At 33.9% G+C, this 18,179-nt stretch overlaps 1 protein-coding gene across 1 annotated transcript in view; it reads right to left on the bottom strand.

The window, feature by feature from the left end:
* Positions 1-557: 557 nt before the first annotated feature.
* Positions 558-18,179, bottom strand: part of LOC145240168 (uncharacterized) — a 98,194-nt gene continuing 80,572 nt past the window's right edge. Inside the window, exons 7-9 of the mRNA XM_080103757.1 lie at positions 10,226-10,297; positions 5,491-5,561; positions 558-1,535 (exon numbers count right to left, since the gene is read on the bottom strand). Of these exons, the coding sequence (XP_079959883.1) occupies positions 1,438-1,535; positions 5,491-5,561; positions 10,226-10,297 (241 nt within the window). The 3' untranslated portion in view covers positions 558-1,437. The remainder of the gene's footprint in view (positions 1,536-5,490; positions 5,562-10,225; positions 10,298-18,179) is intronic.

Below are 18,179 nucleotides of genomic sequence, written 5' to 3'. Positions count from 1 at the left end.
TAGAAAATAGTCTTTTTAATAATAAATACATGCATGAATTAAAATATCATATTAAAGCAAACCTTACGACTGGACAACGTCGGACGGCCTGCTATTAAATAATAAAACCAGTAATTTCACAATACAAACACGAGTCATTTTCTATCTATTGACTTTAATCTACCTTCAAACGCCCCTATTAAGGGATCAATATGTCTTTGGAGTCCACAGAAAATTTCAGAAATTTTTGATGAGCAGTTTGCATGTGATGACGCATCAGATAAAAGGGCAGATGGAAAATTATTATAAATCGCACACAGTATTCCTATTTACTTTGCCTCACCGTGAGGGCAGAGTTAGACACCAGAGTCGTTTTTTAATGTGGAGAAAAGGAACAAAAATGCAAATTGTCTCAGTAATGAAAGATTTCTCCTCCACTAACCGAGTAGAAAAACTTTAAGTGTAGCATCAGAACAGATAGTACACTTTGATCTTAGCCCGAGGGACAAAGCTAAAGTTAGAAATCAAGGGAGCGTGGTGTTTACTTTGTACTCTAACTAGAAGAATATCTGTTTCTTGTTGGGTAAAATTAACTCCCCGAACAGAACAGCTTTTCACCAATTTTGTATCTCATTATTAAGATTAAAAATAGTATCACTAAACCTTATGTTTAGAATCCTTATTCTTATTTCGCAGAAAATATATTAGATCATTTTTATTCTAGAAAACTTTTCAAATTGTTAGCTTAAACGTCAAGAGGTCTTAAGAAAAAAACAAATGAAATTACGGGGAATCTTGCTCAATTGGTGTCTAATGCCTGTGGATCAAATTTAATGCAAATCTGAAATATTTGGATTTTCCAATGGCATGCTGTGCCTATATTATAATCCCTAAAAGGTCTTTTAAAATACTCCAAAGAAATTGAAATTTTAGGAATATTTATTAGTTGCAGTCTTAATACCCGTGGTTAAAATTTCAGAAACCTTCAGGTATCTGAATTTTTCACAAAGCGTCGGCTTCCACACACTCTTGGCACTATTAAACTAAATGCAGCCCACAATACCCAACGTTATATTTAGCATCTATGTTCCAAAATTCATAAAGATAGGTGAATTAATTTAGGAGTGAATCCTATACATAGAATTATATAAACATGAACACATACTTGACTCGTTCAGATGCATAAACAACTATCCGAATTAAACACTGATGTGACATATGAAACCTTGCTTCTATTTCTTGCGTGCCAGCATTGAAAAGTTCTAATAAAGGGAGATAATTTATAACTGATTATTATAAGGTTTATGTCACTTGCACATTTAGGCATAAGCTGAAGTACATCTTTAAGTGTTTTTCGATGCTTTCCATTCCTCTTTTGTCTTTATATAATTTAAATGATTCATGCTTTGCTTCTCTTCTTTTAAAACAATCGTTTTTATATTTCTGCGATTCTTTTTCTCATTTCTTCTTTTTCTTTGTTGTTTTCTTCTTTCGTTTGGTGCCAAATTTCTTGTCTTCTGCTTTTTTCTGTTTCCACAAAGTCAAATCTGCTCGTTCTAAAAACATAAAATGAATAAACAAGCCATTAGTAAAAAAAAAAAAAAAAGACTCATATATTTAATTCATTATTCATTAATAAACAATGCGATATAATCAATTATATCCCCTTCTCAAAACATAATAACTGTATTAAAGTAATTAAAAAGACTTTGCAAAAGACTGCCTCTAAAATAAAAAAAAAATTAAAAAAAAGAAGAAGAAAAGAGTTTCGGCGCTTCTACACTATTGGGACGAAATTTCGGAAATGATAATACTGAATTTTACATGAAAACAATGGTATCTACGCATTCCTCATATTTTTAAGATGATTATATCCGAAAATTACGAAAATCGACAAGGTAGAAAATTATTAAAGAAAATAAAAAATAGAATTTGATAAAAACGATCGTAAAAACAGAGAATTCGAAAGGGAAGTTATTTCCTGTTTTGATTTAAACAAAATGGCGGAAATTTTTCACCTGTTAACACAAAGTTGTTTTGCTTAATAATTCAGTAATATTCAGGTAATTTCGACTGCATAATTTGGAAGCTACCATTGTGACTTATTAGAATTGGCAAAAAAACTCAGTTGAAACCATTGTTTTTTGTTATCTGAAAACTCCATTTACCGACTACAAAATCTCGTCCCGATTCTGTAGAAGGGCCAGAGTTTCTAAACTAATAGGTCCCGTACTATCAACCAAACTCCAGCCTCTGTCCCATCACCGAAATGTTGTATCCCTGTTTTTGTTCTACAAGTACTTTAATGGAATGTGTTCTCATTGCACTTGTACGCTCTTGATGTACGTACATCTGATAAACTCATCTAGCAGCAAAATCTCACTCCTTCACTGTTGAAGTCCCTAGATGCCGGAAAACTATTTACTCTAATAGCTTCTTCTCTCAAACTGCTAGACTTTGGGGTTCTTTCTCTGTTTATGCTTCTCTGACTGTATTAACACGCAGAAGTTTAAATGTAAGTGAACAAACATCTCACTCATCTCCTCACATAGTCCCCAGTAAATATGGTTTCAAATAGTAGCCCCTTACGTCCAAGTGACAATATGCCTTGTTTGGATTGAACGAATGTAAAAAAAAAAAGAAAAAGAATAAGAAATCTTGATTGAAGACGGTATCTTCACAGTACAAATGAAGAAGATCCAAACAGCTCATCCATCAATTCCACCAACCAAAGAAACACAAAATCTTCGTCCTATTTTAAAATCTCAATAGTAGTGGGTGGTACCAGATAAATTTTACTTGTCATTGTGGCATCCCTACCAATAAAATAACATATGAAAAGATCAAAGAAGAGACAGACGAAAACCAATCTAAAGTTCACCGCTATAAGTGGTGAAAGGAATGATCTACCATGTGATTAAGCCACCACCCTTTCTGCATAAATGAGTGAGGAGAATCTATGGGATCCATGAAAAAAAACTGAGTCAAACGGCTGAAACGTCTCTTGTTACTTTTAACGCCTTCAAAACCAAGCTTCTGTTTTTTTTACCACCAATGCTCGGATTCTCACTTCTCTGGAGTCAAAATGAATGCTGCCCTTCAGTAAGAAGACTTGGATAAGTTTTTAGAATTGACTTTCCTCCAAAACATGAAATGAAATATTTACATCAAATCTATTGCTAATATTATTGGAAAAATGATTGGACGATTCTATTGCTCCAGAAAGTACTTCAATCCTGAAGAAGTCTTCTACCTGTATGAGAGCTAGATGCGTCCTAAAATGAAATACTGCTTTCATCTGTGTGGAGGAGACGCTCGGAGCACTCTTCTTCACTGAGCTTCAATCCCTGTTCCACTCTCGTAAGCCATTCACAGCAAGACCTCATTTGGCTAAAGTCACAGCAAGATATTTCACTTCCTCTCTCTCTCTCTCTCTCTCTCTCTCTCTCTCTCTCTCTCTCTCTCTCTAGCAAAATACAAACAGAGATTCCATGAACAAAGTTTCTTTCATTGGACATTCTATCTGTGGAACAAGATATCATGAGTCTAAAACTTCTCTCTGACTACAGGAGAGTCGTCTTCAAGTCTAATGTAAACAAATACTTGTTCGACCGTCCTCTTCGAAAATCAATACCTTTTAAGTAATCCTCTGACCGTTAGTAACCAGTATCCAACTACCAATCTTTTAACCATTATCCTCGAGTGACTCCTGGGCCTTAATAAGTGGTGATCTACCAGTAAAAAAAATTATAATAATGATAATAAAACTAGTAATAATAACACTAATACTGATAAAGCTAGTATTAATGATAATACTACATATAAAATGAATAGTAATAATATATCTAGTAATAATAACACTAATTATAATAATAGTAATAATGAAACTAGTAATAATGCCACTAACAATGATAACACTATTAATAACTAGCAGTTCATCCCAGCTTTGCCCTATGTACTGTTCATAACTTTATGTGCATATATATATATATATATATATATATATATATATATATATATATATATATATATATATATATTAAAAAGTTTAACTTATGTCCAGGTAATGTACATCTATAATTTCAAGTGTTTCAACCCAAAGTTGGTGGAGGAGTTTGGTAGAGTCTGCAAAAGTTAACTCTTTCAACTTTGACCTCTTGGCAGCCAAATTTTCGACCAAAAACTGATTAAAAAGCTTGCCCTAAGTCTGAATACACTTTATGTAAAATTTCAAATGTTTAGACCAAAACTTAGATGAGTAATTTGGTAGAAACCGCAGAGGTAAAATTTTGACCTAAACTTTGACCCCTTAACATTTAATGTTTTGGGCTCAAATCAAATTAAAAAGTTTGATTCAAGGAAGCTTCAAGGAACCTACATCTAAAATTTTAAGTGTTTAGATCCAAAATTGGCGGAGGCGTTTGGTAGAGTTTTCAAAGGTCAAATCGTTGACAGTCAAATTTCCGTCCGAAAACCAATTAAAAAGACTTCCCCAAATCTCAATTCCCCTTATGTCAAATCTTGAGTCTGTAGACTGAAAATTGACAGAGTAGTTTATTAGAGAAATGTACACACAAAGACAATTTCACTTTTATAGATATATAGATAATACTAATAAAATTAAATGATACAACAGGTGATACTGCTAGAACTACATTCATAGTGGGCCAAAGAATTCAAATAACATGAATAACCAATCCTCATCTCAAAAAGTCAGAAACGTAATAACTAATAATAACTAGTAATAATAACTAGTAATAATAATAATAACTAGTAATAATAACTAGTAATAATAACTAGTAATAATACTAATGCTAGTAAAACTAGTAATCATAACAATAATCTTGTAAACACTAGTAATAAAATAGGGCTCCTTCAGTTTTTGATAAACTATGGATACCCACAAAGGGGTGTCTGCGCATGAATTTTTTGTGGCAGGAGGTGCGTAGTCTCCAATCACACCTCTCCTGAGTTAACATTGTTAAATACCAGTGGCAAGTGAAGTGTATGTACAGGACGACTGGAAACAAATGCCGAGATAAGCGGAGAGCATATACAGCGCCTACAATTCCTAACGGTCACCCATCTGGTACTAACGTTGCTTAACTTCAGTGATCTGATAAGAACCGGTGTGTCACTGCGATTATACCACATTATAGCATCAGTAATAATAATATTATAACATCAGTAATAATAATAGTAACAACACTACTACTAATAATACTAAAAATGACATTAGTACTAATAGCGTTAATAATGACAAACTCGTAATAATACTAATACTAAGTTCTTGATGAGCTATCACCTTAAGTAATTCAATTCACCCAATTCCCACTGCTAACGATTACTATGACATTTTCCCACAATACTGACTACTTTACACTCATTAACCCTTATCCTCGAATGGTCTCCTGGCCTTGATATGACTCCTTTGTAAAAAGCAAAAAAAATAGTATTGATGATAAAACTAGCAATAAAGCAAGTCAAAGGTTGTGTTTTGCAGATTTTTACCAAGATTTTTTGTAGCTTGTTGAAGTTCCTTGTATTCTTTTGGAAACCAGTTCTTGGGATGGCTTAATAAACTAAAAAATAAAATAAAATCGGATTTTATTTTTAAAAAAAAAGAAAAAAAAAAGAAAGAAAATCATTTTTATTCATACAATTGTTTCGGCCCATTTTTAAATCACACATTTTTTTTCTTGATAATAAATTCAATATATTGTTTTTTTTTGTTTTTTTTTCAAATGGCTTTTCCAGTGAATTTTCACCTCCCATCAAATTAAACTAAAAACAAAAATGCAAAACCGCTAACACAAAATTTTTTCTCTTTATTTTAGTTATTTATTATTTATTTTTCAAAGCAAATAAATAAAAATATTGCTAGTTGCATCCTTATATAGGTAAATGACCAAACATAATATTAAAAGATATTTAACAAAATGCACCTTTTTTGATTTTTAGAAATTTTAGAAAATATGTCACCCAGAATATTACATATTTTCACACTGGGTGAATGACAGATATGTTACAAATTTTTATTAACGAAAATCACTCCAGACAAGGCATGAATCCACTTGATGTAAGGAGATAAAATTACCACTTCTACATCAACAACTATCCAACGATGACTGTTAGGTGGACAGGTTCCGATCTAGAAATCAGCAATTCTTTCCTCCCTTGTCATAAAAATTGCTCATGGAATGTGAGAACTAAAGGAAAAATAAAAGAAGTGAGAATTACGAGGCTGCTGAGAATAAACCCAAGATCTGCTTTCTATTCTCCTAAAATATTAGAATCACAATTTTTGTTCCAATACTTGGTGAAGATAAAATATTAATTTCTTTTAATCAGTTTTTACTTTTTTTTTTTTTTACACAGTGATCACCACTTATCAAGGCCCGGAAGCCACTCAGGGATAAGGGTTATTGCAAGTACATTACGTTAGTGTGGAGATTTGATGAAGTGTTTACTTAAAGGGGCAGTTCATTAGGAATTTGTTAACGTTGGACTTGAAGATATCCAAGTTGTAGTCCGGTGGGAAGCAGGCAGACGGAACAGAGTTCCACGGGCGTGCAGTTCTAAGAAAGAAGCTTTGTTCATGGAATCCACGTTTTAGAAAACCAATTGATCTGTGACTAGTGTTGAAACAATGAGACTTGATTTTTGGAAAGAGAAAAAAAAAATGTGTGTATACCCGCATGGTAGCATTTAAATTTTCCAAAACAAAAATAAATGAATAAATAAAATATATCGGAATATAAAATTGAAAATATTTGAAAACCAAGAAATGTTAAGAAATTATTTATTAAATGATAAAATGGACTCTGATTTATGAAAGTATGATAGGTTATGAAAAGGAAGGGTTGTAAAGAGATAGCTTCGAATTCGGGGGTATCAAAACCAAACCAAAATATGATGAAAGTAAAAATAAAATAGATAAATCCCATAATTTATTATACCACACCTGTTCACACTGAAACACTTATCACAATATTCTGTGGATCTATATTAAAAAACCTTGTTAAACTTTGTGACATATTTCCATTCTATGGAGGTCAGGTGCGAACGAACACCCCATAATTTTATTATACCATATATCTTCAAACTGAAACATAATTATCAAAGTATACTTACGCAGATAGATATGAAAAAGTCTTTATTAAAGTTTGTGCCTATTTCCATTCGAGGCCAGGCGCGAACGCAGATCCCGCAATTTTATTATACCATCCCTATTTAAGTTAAAACATACTTATCAAAGTATTATTTTGTACATCTATATCAAAAACACTTGTAAACGTTTTTTTTTTAAATTTTTAAATTGTTTATTTCCATACTTTGTGAACCAGGCGCAAACGCAGACCCCTCAATTTTAATGAACCACCATTCTACCAGATCAAACATACCCAATTCCTGTGTCTCGATACATCGTCTATGATTATATGTAATCAGTTTTTTAAAATAGTCAACCATTTTCAACTATTCGTGACCAAACACACACACACACACACACACACACACACACACACACACACACACACACACATATTATGAAAAAACACAAATTATTTTTATAATAAAGATACCTGTTATTGCAAACAATTTTCAGTGACAAATTTATTAGATATTCCAAAATGTTATAACACGCATTGTATTATCGGTCCACGTTCCATTATATTCAGAATTCTGATAATAAAAAGTAATAAAAAATTTCCACTAAGCAACGCCAGTACACGAGTCCTTCTAGCCTATATATTTTATATATATATATATATATATATATATATATATATATATATATATATATATATATATATTGTGTGTGGTGTGGGTATTTAGCTTTCTTTCATTTAAACAAACGTTGTTAAATATTACAGAGAGCTTCCGTGTAATTAGATCTGGGCATTCACATCGTTCGCATGCATTCACCACTGCTACTATAAAATATACCTACCAGCCTTACTCGCAAATAATATTCACAAATCCTTCCTGATGATGTCTTCTTGAAAAGACGAAAAGCACCACCGCGGCCAACTTCGAACAACACGTGGAACTTATATTAATTCTTTCGATCTACACACTAAAAAAGATCATCAGAAAATTTTTTAAAATTAAAAATGTCTAATTAAATGGAAGCTGTCTGTTGTCTTGAACAAAGTTTGTTTATATATATATATATATATATATATATATATATATATATATATATATATATATATATATATTGGATGTTGGGATGATAATTTGGAACTCAGAAAAATCGGAATATTTGAAGATATCGGAATTGGTATGGGAAAAATTTGTACCGATTTTCCGATGCCAAGACGATTCTTTTGTCTTTTTTATTTGATTTTGTTTAAAGCTAAATCTTCCACTGCTGATAATAATGATAAAATGATAAATATTTATTAATTTTAAACAAGCTAAAATCGATAGATCATCCCCCACAAATAGATTTTTACATTTAGGAAAATATTTGCTCATGTAACACGTGTTTTCACGGTAATCGCAGAAAAACAATTATATATTTAAATATTGAGAGATTTATAAAGAATCGGAATACGTAATTGGATCGGAACTGGGAATTTAGTACGGAATTGTATTGGAATCAGGAAAAATATTGGAATCGTCCCATCACTAATATATATATATATATATATATATATATATATATATATATATATATATATATATATATATATATATATATGAACAAGTAGGTTGATGTATATATTTAATTAATAGGTATACTTATACCATAAAACGGAGACAGCAGATGGAAAACCGGCCAAAGAAATAAAGAAAAACAAATAAAATTAAAAATATAAAAAGCTTAGAAGGTAAGATAAAAAAAAAAAATTATGGGAAAAGATATATATTTGAAGTGTTAAATTAATAGCTATGTAATTTCAAATTTACCATATTCAAACTTGGACATATGTTTGCAATAGGAGATCAGTTCGTTTTTAGAGTTTATTGTATTACTACTTTGAGGGGAGGTTATAATAGTTATAGCTTCAGATGTACAGAGGTGACGAGACTTAGATCCTCGAGTGTAAGACTTAACTTTTTTAGGATGGTCCATTTAATTGAAAAGTGGGTATTGGCAGAGTTAAGCTTTTTAACCAGTGTAGTTAGAGAAGTTCCCTGGTTATTATTTGAATTTTGGTTATTGAAAGAAGTGTGGTTTGAAATTTCACGTGCATGTCTAAGTTGACCTAATTATTAACGCTAACTTTCGCGCTTTTTGTCTGGGTCAGTTTGACCTTGCTTTTCAAATTTAAACTTTCACCGCTTTTCATTTTTTTTTTTTTTTTTTTTTTTTAAACCTTAATTTACTTGGTTCCTCCAGCCTTGACAGACGTGTTTTAAATATTTTCTCCAGTGCTTTTTCTTTTAATGATTTGGAAATCATTCCATTTGCGATTTTTTCCAAGGAACTCTGCCTTTTGGATTATTTTGGACGATTTGGAATTTACCCATTGGATTGGAAATTTTTAATTCGACCGTTTTGGATTTTACCATTCTTGGATTTTTTACCCTTCACCGGACTATCCATTCATGTGAAATCTTTTTATCATTTTTCTTTTACCTCCTATTCCCCTTACCTCACCCTTTTTATTAACCAAGTAAGATCTGTGACTTACTTGTAGTTTCATTAAATACTTTTATATGCAAAATCTGATCCCGCATTTTGCTAATTCCTGCCCTCTGATGAGAAGGAGAGTATTTCTTCGAAACTCCGCGGATTAAGGACTATCCACTTATCTTGTGCTTCCTTTTTTAAAATTAAATATATTTTTAACTCTTTTTCAAGATGTCTTTTAACATGTTTTATTAATCATTTGTTCATATTATAAGCTCTATTTCCGTTTCGGTTTTATTGAGCTTTTACATCTGGTTGAAATTACTTTACTTGTAAATATTAACTCTTTAATATTTATAATATATTTTAAGTTTACCATTTTGATTACCTTGGTAAACTTATTGTAATTTTTATATATATATATATATATATATATATATATATATATATATATATATATATATATATATATATATATACATGCACAAACACGCATATATATGCATGTGCTTGTGTGTGTGCATGGGTCAGTTTTGATTAGACATTTCTAAACTTGTATTGTCATATGGGATATATATGTATGTGTTACTGTTTCGGTGAAGAGTATGCTTAAATTGGTTAAATGTCAGTGCCTGAAAATATACATTGGATAATGATACGTACTCAGAGGGGGGAGTCAAGCCTGTGTCTGCTATTTCGTAGTGAAGAGATCGACCGCTGGGAGGATGGAGGCCCCTGAATAAGAAAGGAACATTACATAAACTTCAAATCATTGTAACTGATAACGAGTCAAGAAAATCAACTTGTATCTCTTCTTTTTGATACTGACGAGCCTCAATTACCAAGGCAAAAAGCCACTCGTGGATAAGGGTTCATAAGATTGTCAATGACCAATACTAGGAGAGGATTAGAAGCAATGAGTTGAAATTTGATTACGTAAGAAGACAGCTGAACATGTACTTGTTAAAATCAAACTTGAAGACGACTATTTTATAGGCAGCAAGGAAGCAGCCACTTGATATTGTGGTCCAAAGATAGGAAATTGTTCCGGATTTTAAATTGTGTGTTGTCTGTCAAATAGCCATGTAAAAATGATGTGAAAACGAAGAGGGAGGTTTAACAAATTTATTCAACAACTTACGAATGAGATTATAATCGTGGAACCTCTCGATGTGTAACAATGATAAATCTCTCGTTGGGAGCTGTGTGTGTTTTCATCTTCAAAGTGTCATGGCCGAACTCAAATGGCGATCACTCCCTTTGTCAGTCCAAGAGAAGTAACTATTTTTTTCTTTATAAGCTGATCCTAGCATAAGTTCTTGAAAAGAAACACTGTTCATGGAAGTTCTGCTTGGATTTAGATATACAGAGGAAGAATGGAAAGTTCTTTGTAGTGGTGATAGCTAGACGAGTTATTGCTGTGAATGCTTTCTACTGAGGGATACTAAAGATTGGAGCTAAGTTGAACACCTACTGTAACAGAGCACTGTTAGCAGCAGCATATTACAGTTAATATATGCAAATGACCAAGCCGGCTGTATAATGTAACGTCACAGTAGAGACGAAAGGACACACGTGAATAGAGAAGCGGGGTTCGGAAAAGCATGTGTTTGAGACACGTGGTCAACGTCACAGCAGAGATGAAAAGTCACACGCAGCCAGAGAAGAACAGAGAAGCAGGTGCTCGAGAGATGACCGGAAAATAACCGTGAGTGACACGTGGGTGACGAGATAGAAGAAATGAACTGTTTAAAACCAGATGCAATGCGTGGTTGGAAATAGCAAGAATAAAAAAGAAAGAAAAAGTGAATCGAATTTCTTTCCTTTTCCTTTCCTCTATTTCATTTGTGAGACTTGCATCTAAAACGTGTTGGGTCCATTGAAATGTCACGGAAGATTATTCTGAACCCTTAAAAGAAAGTCGTACACCGGAAATAGCAATAGAGTAGATAAAGAGCATTGTTAGAATTTGACAATTTAGGAAAGTCTCTAATAAAAGACTTTCATCAGATTTATAATTTTAATCTTATTGCCACAGAAAGGAAAAGAGAAGAGATTATCTTGAAAAGAAATCGACTCTGAAACTTCTTGGTCATTCTTTCTCATTAAATATTTCTTGAAGTTCATATATTCGATACGGCATAATCCCGTTGACACGCCGGTTCCTGCTGAATCACCAAAGTTGAGCAACCTTGAACCTGGTCAGTACTAAATGGGTAACCATTTGGAATTTTCAGGTGCTGTACGTGCTCTCTGCTTATCTTGGCATTGTTTCCAGTCGTCTTGGACTTCTTGCGACTGGATTCAAATAGATTCCAAGAGAAGTGTGGTTGGGATAGCACAACCGTTGCCTTACAATTACATGTGCAGCTGTCCTTACAGGAGTCTTGTCTTTCGAGACTGAACAGAGACATTGAGTATATTCAAAACATTGCTCTTATTGCTTCTCGTAAATTTGGTTGCATCTGTCACTAAGTACTATCTCCTAATCTGCAAATCTACTATCAGACCATACTGTTATCATATTTGAGCTGATGAATCTCTGTCCCATTTGAGTATTCTTGATAACATGTAGAAACCCATCTTTAATTTGATTGACCCCCAGCATCCTTTCTGCAACATCTCTCTCAGACAGAGATGTGATCTCGCTAGTCTCAGTCTTTGCTATTAACCTTTTTTTTTTTTTAAATATTATTATGGCATGTGTTCTTCAGAATTATCTGATGTGTTCATTGCTTCCTTTGTTCCAGCTCGTTTGACTCGGTGGTATAGTGGTCTTCATTAATTCGCTGCTTTGATACCTCATCATGATACAGCTTCCTATTCCAGTAGCTTCTTTCTAAGCGCTGCAGGCTTGTGGAACTCTCTTCCTGCTGACTGTTTTCCTCATGTCTATAATTCAATAGACATTTCCTGCCTTTGCGATAATCATCTTTCGTTTTTGTTAGCTCCTTACATCTAGTGTTTTGGACGATTTCCATAAAAAACAAAAAAACAAACAGAAAAACATTTTTTTTTTAAACTATAAAACCATTTTCAGCAAAATGAACCGAGTTTTTACCCATGATGCTCTTCATATCATCATTTTAGGAACCCAAGGATAACTGACCTTCAAGAAAAAAGGGTCATCAAAATTAAGGTCAATTAAAGCCTGCCTTTATGATAATTATCTTTAGTTTTTGCTATCTCTTTACATCAAGTTGGAACACGAGAAATTATTTATTTATCTGTCTGTTGATCTATCTATATATCTATGTGTATCTATCTCGATCTATCTATCTCGATCTAGTCATCTCTCTAACTGGCGAGGTAAACAAGAGATGAGATGTGAAGCTATGTTTTGATAAAAGTTGTCAAAACATATTGAGGTGTAAAATGAACAAGTTGCACTGGAAGCTCTAAAAATAGCTAACAGGAAGGACGTGTTTTGTTGTCACATGTTCACGTTGGCTGGACATAGAGTCAAGTTGGAATTTGGACGTTGAGAAGAGCGGATGGGTTAACAGTTGTTTCTCCGCCTCTTGGAAGGGAGCTGACGTGTCTCAAAATTGGAGGCTAGAATCAACCAACCAAGCAAATATATTCACTTTCCATTCTTCTGCAATTGACACCTGGAAAGTGAATAAAAACTATATAAAACCAACCATCGTCTTGGAGTGAAATGCATTCGTTCAAACAGGTTCTAGCTTCCATCCAAGAACATATGAATTTGCAGGTGAACCAAAAGACCAACGATGTAGTTGAAAAGTTGATGAGGCACGTCGAAATACATGTATGTGTTTATGTTATGTTTGACACGCACATACACAACAGATGATCACGGAGTGTAAATAGACTGCAACACGATAACTTAGGGTTCAGATAGCGAAGAACCTCACAATAAACATTTAGTAATGCAACACACAATAACATGACATTTATATATGAACACTACCCCCACAACATAACAAAGTGGCTGGGTCAATTTCCATAAAAAAATTTATAACACTGGTTTTGTGCTCACTCATGGGAAGAAAATGTGTTCTGAAAAGAAAATCTCTCCAGATATGTCAACAGTACTACGTCTTATGACAAATCAGGCTCTTCTATAAGTAGAGTAGTGCATATGGAATTAAGGCAATGGCATTAAAATTATAAATCTGATGAGTTTTTTTATTAGAGACTTTCCTAACAATGCTCTTTCTTACTTGGAAGTTGATCTCCTAACAAAACTCATGTACTAAAATCAACCAATTTTTTGTTTTGTAATTACTAGTAGGACTCGTGTCTTAGCGTTGCCCAGGAAAACAGAGAAACCTAAGAAACTGATGCTCCCACCTCTGAACCGCATTTTATATTCTGTCAAGGCAGGAAAGTGTACTCTGAGCAGTACTTCACCAGGTGTAACAGCAGTACAGTACTCCATCTTAACAAGTATACAGGTAAAGGATTGTGTATTGAGTCAGATACTTTCTGGAACGATAGAATGATCAAACAATTTTTCTTAACAACAGAAAGAGAACATCTAACGGAATATAATTGCTTAATAAATTCTTTGATATGGGTGTAGACATTGTCTGTCTTTCTCTTTCTTCATGAAAATCAGTGTTGATTAGTTCGCTCATGAACCTTGCTTGAAGTAATGCACAACCAGTGTCTTACAAGTGTACAAAGAAGATTAGCTTGAGAACATTTTTTTTTTCAGATCATTAAATCCATTGTTTTTATTTCAAGTACTTTCGCTAACAGTTCTCTATTTAATTGCCTTATAGCCCATAAAAAGAGAGCCTTTGGGTCGCCCTCGACTGTGGTCGATTCATTTATTTATTTGCATGAGGGCAAAGTTAGCCACAAGGTCAGTAGTTGTTCTGTTGTGGAATAACTAAACACAATGAGTTTGATTTTTTTTATGGAAATCGCTCGAGACAAGGCATGAAGCCACTTGATGTAAGGGGCTAACAAGAACAAAGATGATTATTGCAAAGACAGGAGATGCCTATTGACCTTGATTTTGAAAAGATCAAGGCTGTAGGTAGAAGGAAAACAGTGAGTAGGAACAGAGTTCCACAACCTTGCAGTCCTTGGAAAAAGCTATTAAGAATAGGAAGTGGTATAATAATGAGGTATTAAAACAACGAATTGATGGAGACCTCTAGACCAACAGGTCAAACGAGCAAGCAGTGAATAGATCAGATAATTCTTAGGAACACATGCCATAATAGTATTTTTAGTAAAGACTGAGACTAGCAACATCATAATAATATTTAGTATAGTTTTATTAACTAATATTGTTGTATATGGAAGGGAACAGATTTTGGTAATCAAAGAAACAAAGTAAATAAGATTGAAAATAATATTTATTAAAGGAAAGGCTAGAATCGAACCCAGTATTCAAGAGTTGAAAAGAATACATATTGCAATTTAGATGCAATCCTAGGAACGTGGAGCATTGTCCATTGTGTCAGAATAACGATACAACTAGAAGTCAGGAAGAGTTAGGACAATGGAAATTAAATTAGGAATTTTCTTTGTGTTGCCAAAAAATGTTGGAGACATATGTAATATGTAAAACTCACGTGAAAAAATGTTCACGTGTCTGAACACATTCTGACGTCACAAAGAAAGATAGATTACAATATATTCAGAAGTTAGGAGTCAGTCAGAAGAGACAACTCTGAGGGGAGTTGAGTTGACAGTTAGAGTCGGAAGAGTGAGTTAGCCAAACCCTTTTTGGAAGCAAACCAGAAAGGGAGGCAAGACAATGTAATTCTACAAAGCAATCGAATCCCCTGATCATCTCATTCAGCTGGAATAATAAATATCATCATGTAATAAGTAGTGCTAGGACAACAGCATATTCTTTTCATTTTCTCGAGTGTGTATCCCTTGATATCTTATATGCTTTTATATAGAGTGATGTGGTTCTCGGTTGATTAACTGTATCTGTGTCGGATATATACTTGAGTCAAAACAATGATAAGAATATTCTCTTGTCATAGCCCTAGTTTTTTTTTTATTAGATTTTTTTTTTTATTACATTTTCACCCCAAACAAGGCAAATTGCCACTTTGGTGTAGGGGGCTACTATCAGGAGCAACAACTACTGGGGTACTATGTAGGGATTTGGGCAGCAAGATGTCGGTTCAAGTTACACTTGAACTTCTGCACGTCAGTACTGTTAGGGAAGCAGGGACCTAGAATGGAATTCCAGAGTCTAACGGTTCTAGGGAAGAAACTATTGGAGTAAAAAGATCTTTTACATCTAGGGATCTCTACAGTGTGGGGGTGGGATTTAGCAGCCTGTCGGGTTTGTCGAGGGTGCTCACGTCGTGGGGGCACAAGTGATTGCAGTTCATCAGAGCATTCATCACTAAAATACTTGTAGAAAAGGCAGAGGGATGCAACATTTCGTCGATGGGACAGTGGCTGAAGCTTAGATGCCAGTTCAGGGCCTATCAGATTTGCGACTCTCTTTTGAACCTTGTCAAGAAGCGAGAGACTAGTAGCAGATGCACCAGCCCAGATGTGACAGCAATACTCCATACATGGGCGAATGGTGGCCTTCTAGAGGTACAGGATACTTTCGGGTGTTAGTAGTTGTCTAGCACGGTAGAGAGAGCCCACCTTTCTTGCAGCGGCCCTGGCGATGCCTTCAATGTAATTGTTCCAACTCATGTTTCCTGTGAACGTTAGGCCAAGGAGTTTGAAAGATGTACTCTCAGATAAAGAGTTGTTGGCCCTAGTAATAAGTAAGCCTTTGTCTTCGTTCGTCATTAATTCAACCTGAAAGGTAATGTGTTTTTGTGATTCGTCTTGCAAATGAATGTAATATGAAACACTTTTCCAAAGTGTTAACGGTATCCTCTCATAAATAATGAATCTTCTCTCTGTGAAAAGAACTGTCTATTACTACATCTCTTTCACATCTATATCTCTTCTACTATTAATAAATATGAAGCCCCCCCCCCAAAAAAAAAATTGTCATCGTCTGTTATATGTCGTTCCCGATATGTACAAACACCACAACACAATAGTATGAATTAAATAAGACGAAAAAGAGAACTATGATACTCCACGGCAGCCTTTAAACTATAAACTTTAATCCAAATTCAAAGCGACTTAATTCAGCTGTTTAAAACTTTTAAATTTATGCAAGTAAATAAATAAATGAATTGGCCATAGTCGAAGGCGACCCAAAGGCTCTCTTTTCATTGGCTACTACATTAAAATGTAGTGCCATTCCTTTCCCTGGATTGTTCTAAGTACACTTGATCATCATCACGTAACGATGAGTGTTTAACAAGCAAGCATAAAGTACCATTTCTTTTTGCCTGGTGTGACTTGACCAAAGATTGAACACTGGTCTCCTAACCTTTTTTCCTTGGTGAAACAACCGGCATTTATTGACATATATTTATTTACCGTCTTTTCCTCTCGCCCTCGGCCACCACATGTAACACGTCTATCTCTGACATGATCCTCGGATAGCTTTTGAATACTACCTTCTTCTCTGACGTGATTCCCAGTCTGCGCACACATGCTTCTTTTTATACTCTTTTTCCTTTTTTTTTTTTTTTTTGCCATGATGTCATCTCGTACCATGCTCGGTCATTTGCATACAATGGCCATACATGTGTCCGCACTCTATTACATAAAAATACGCAAACGTCTAAATATCCTACATCTAGCTCTGAATGAATGACGTCTTTTGATATTTTTTTTTTTTTTACTACAAAGAAGTCACCACTTATCAAGGTCCAGAGGCCACTCGAGGATAAGGGTCAAAGAGTGTAGAGAAGTCAATGGGACAATATAACAAGCGTTAGTAGTGTAAATTTGGTAAATTGGATTACTTAAGGGGAACAGCTTATCAAGAACTTGTTTACGTTGGACTTGAAGACGACCATATTGTAGTCAGCTGGAAAGCAAGCAAACAGAAGAGAGTTCAACAGGGGTGCAGTTCTAAGAAAGAAGCTTTGTTTATGGAATCTACGTTTAGGTTTAGGCACAGATAAAAATGTGGGGGAAATTATTGATAGTGTTTTATATACATTTACTGCAATCTCTCAAGAGGATGTGAGACTTTAGTTGCACAATTCTTGTTGCAACTTTCAGCTTTCACTCAATCTCTACTTCTTAAAAGAAATCTAATATATAAAAGGATGTATGTTTTTATGTCTGCCTGTCGGTCTGTCTCCATATTTTCAAACTCTATCTCCTCCGAAACTAAAAGTCGCAGAGCGGTGCTAGTGGGCCTCAAATGATTGGATTTTTTACGGGCCATTCTTTTATGAGTTTTTAACCGGCTAAAATTGTTTTTAAGGAGTTAAAAATGGGTAAAAATTGAAAAAAATCGTTAAACATTTTGTATTTTCATGTTAGTTTATTTTTAATTTTTTGATTTTTAATCACTTTATATGCATGTCACGTTGGTACAGTGGTAACGTCACCAGCTTTGAAAGCTACAGGTTCGATTTCGGTGGCACTTAAATACTTTTTCTTTTACTTTTGAGATCACGACTCTATAGTAATAGATACGAAATTTGGGCAAATTAAAATATCATATTTAAGTGTATTTTACGCCCCCCCCCGCACCACTAGTATTATGTAAGAACAAATTTTCTTAAACACAATCGAC

Source organism: Euprymna scolopes, chromosome 19 (genome assembly GCF_053919585.1).
Source record: "Euprymna scolopes isolate OS-2025 chromosome 19, ASM5391958v1, whole genome shotgun sequence".
Taxonomy (NCBI): domain Eukaryota; kingdom Metazoa; phylum Mollusca; class Cephalopoda; order Sepiida; family Sepiolidae; genus Euprymna; species Euprymna scolopes.
Note: the sequence above shows the minus strand (reverse complement) of the source record. Positions and strands in the feature narration are given on the sequence as shown.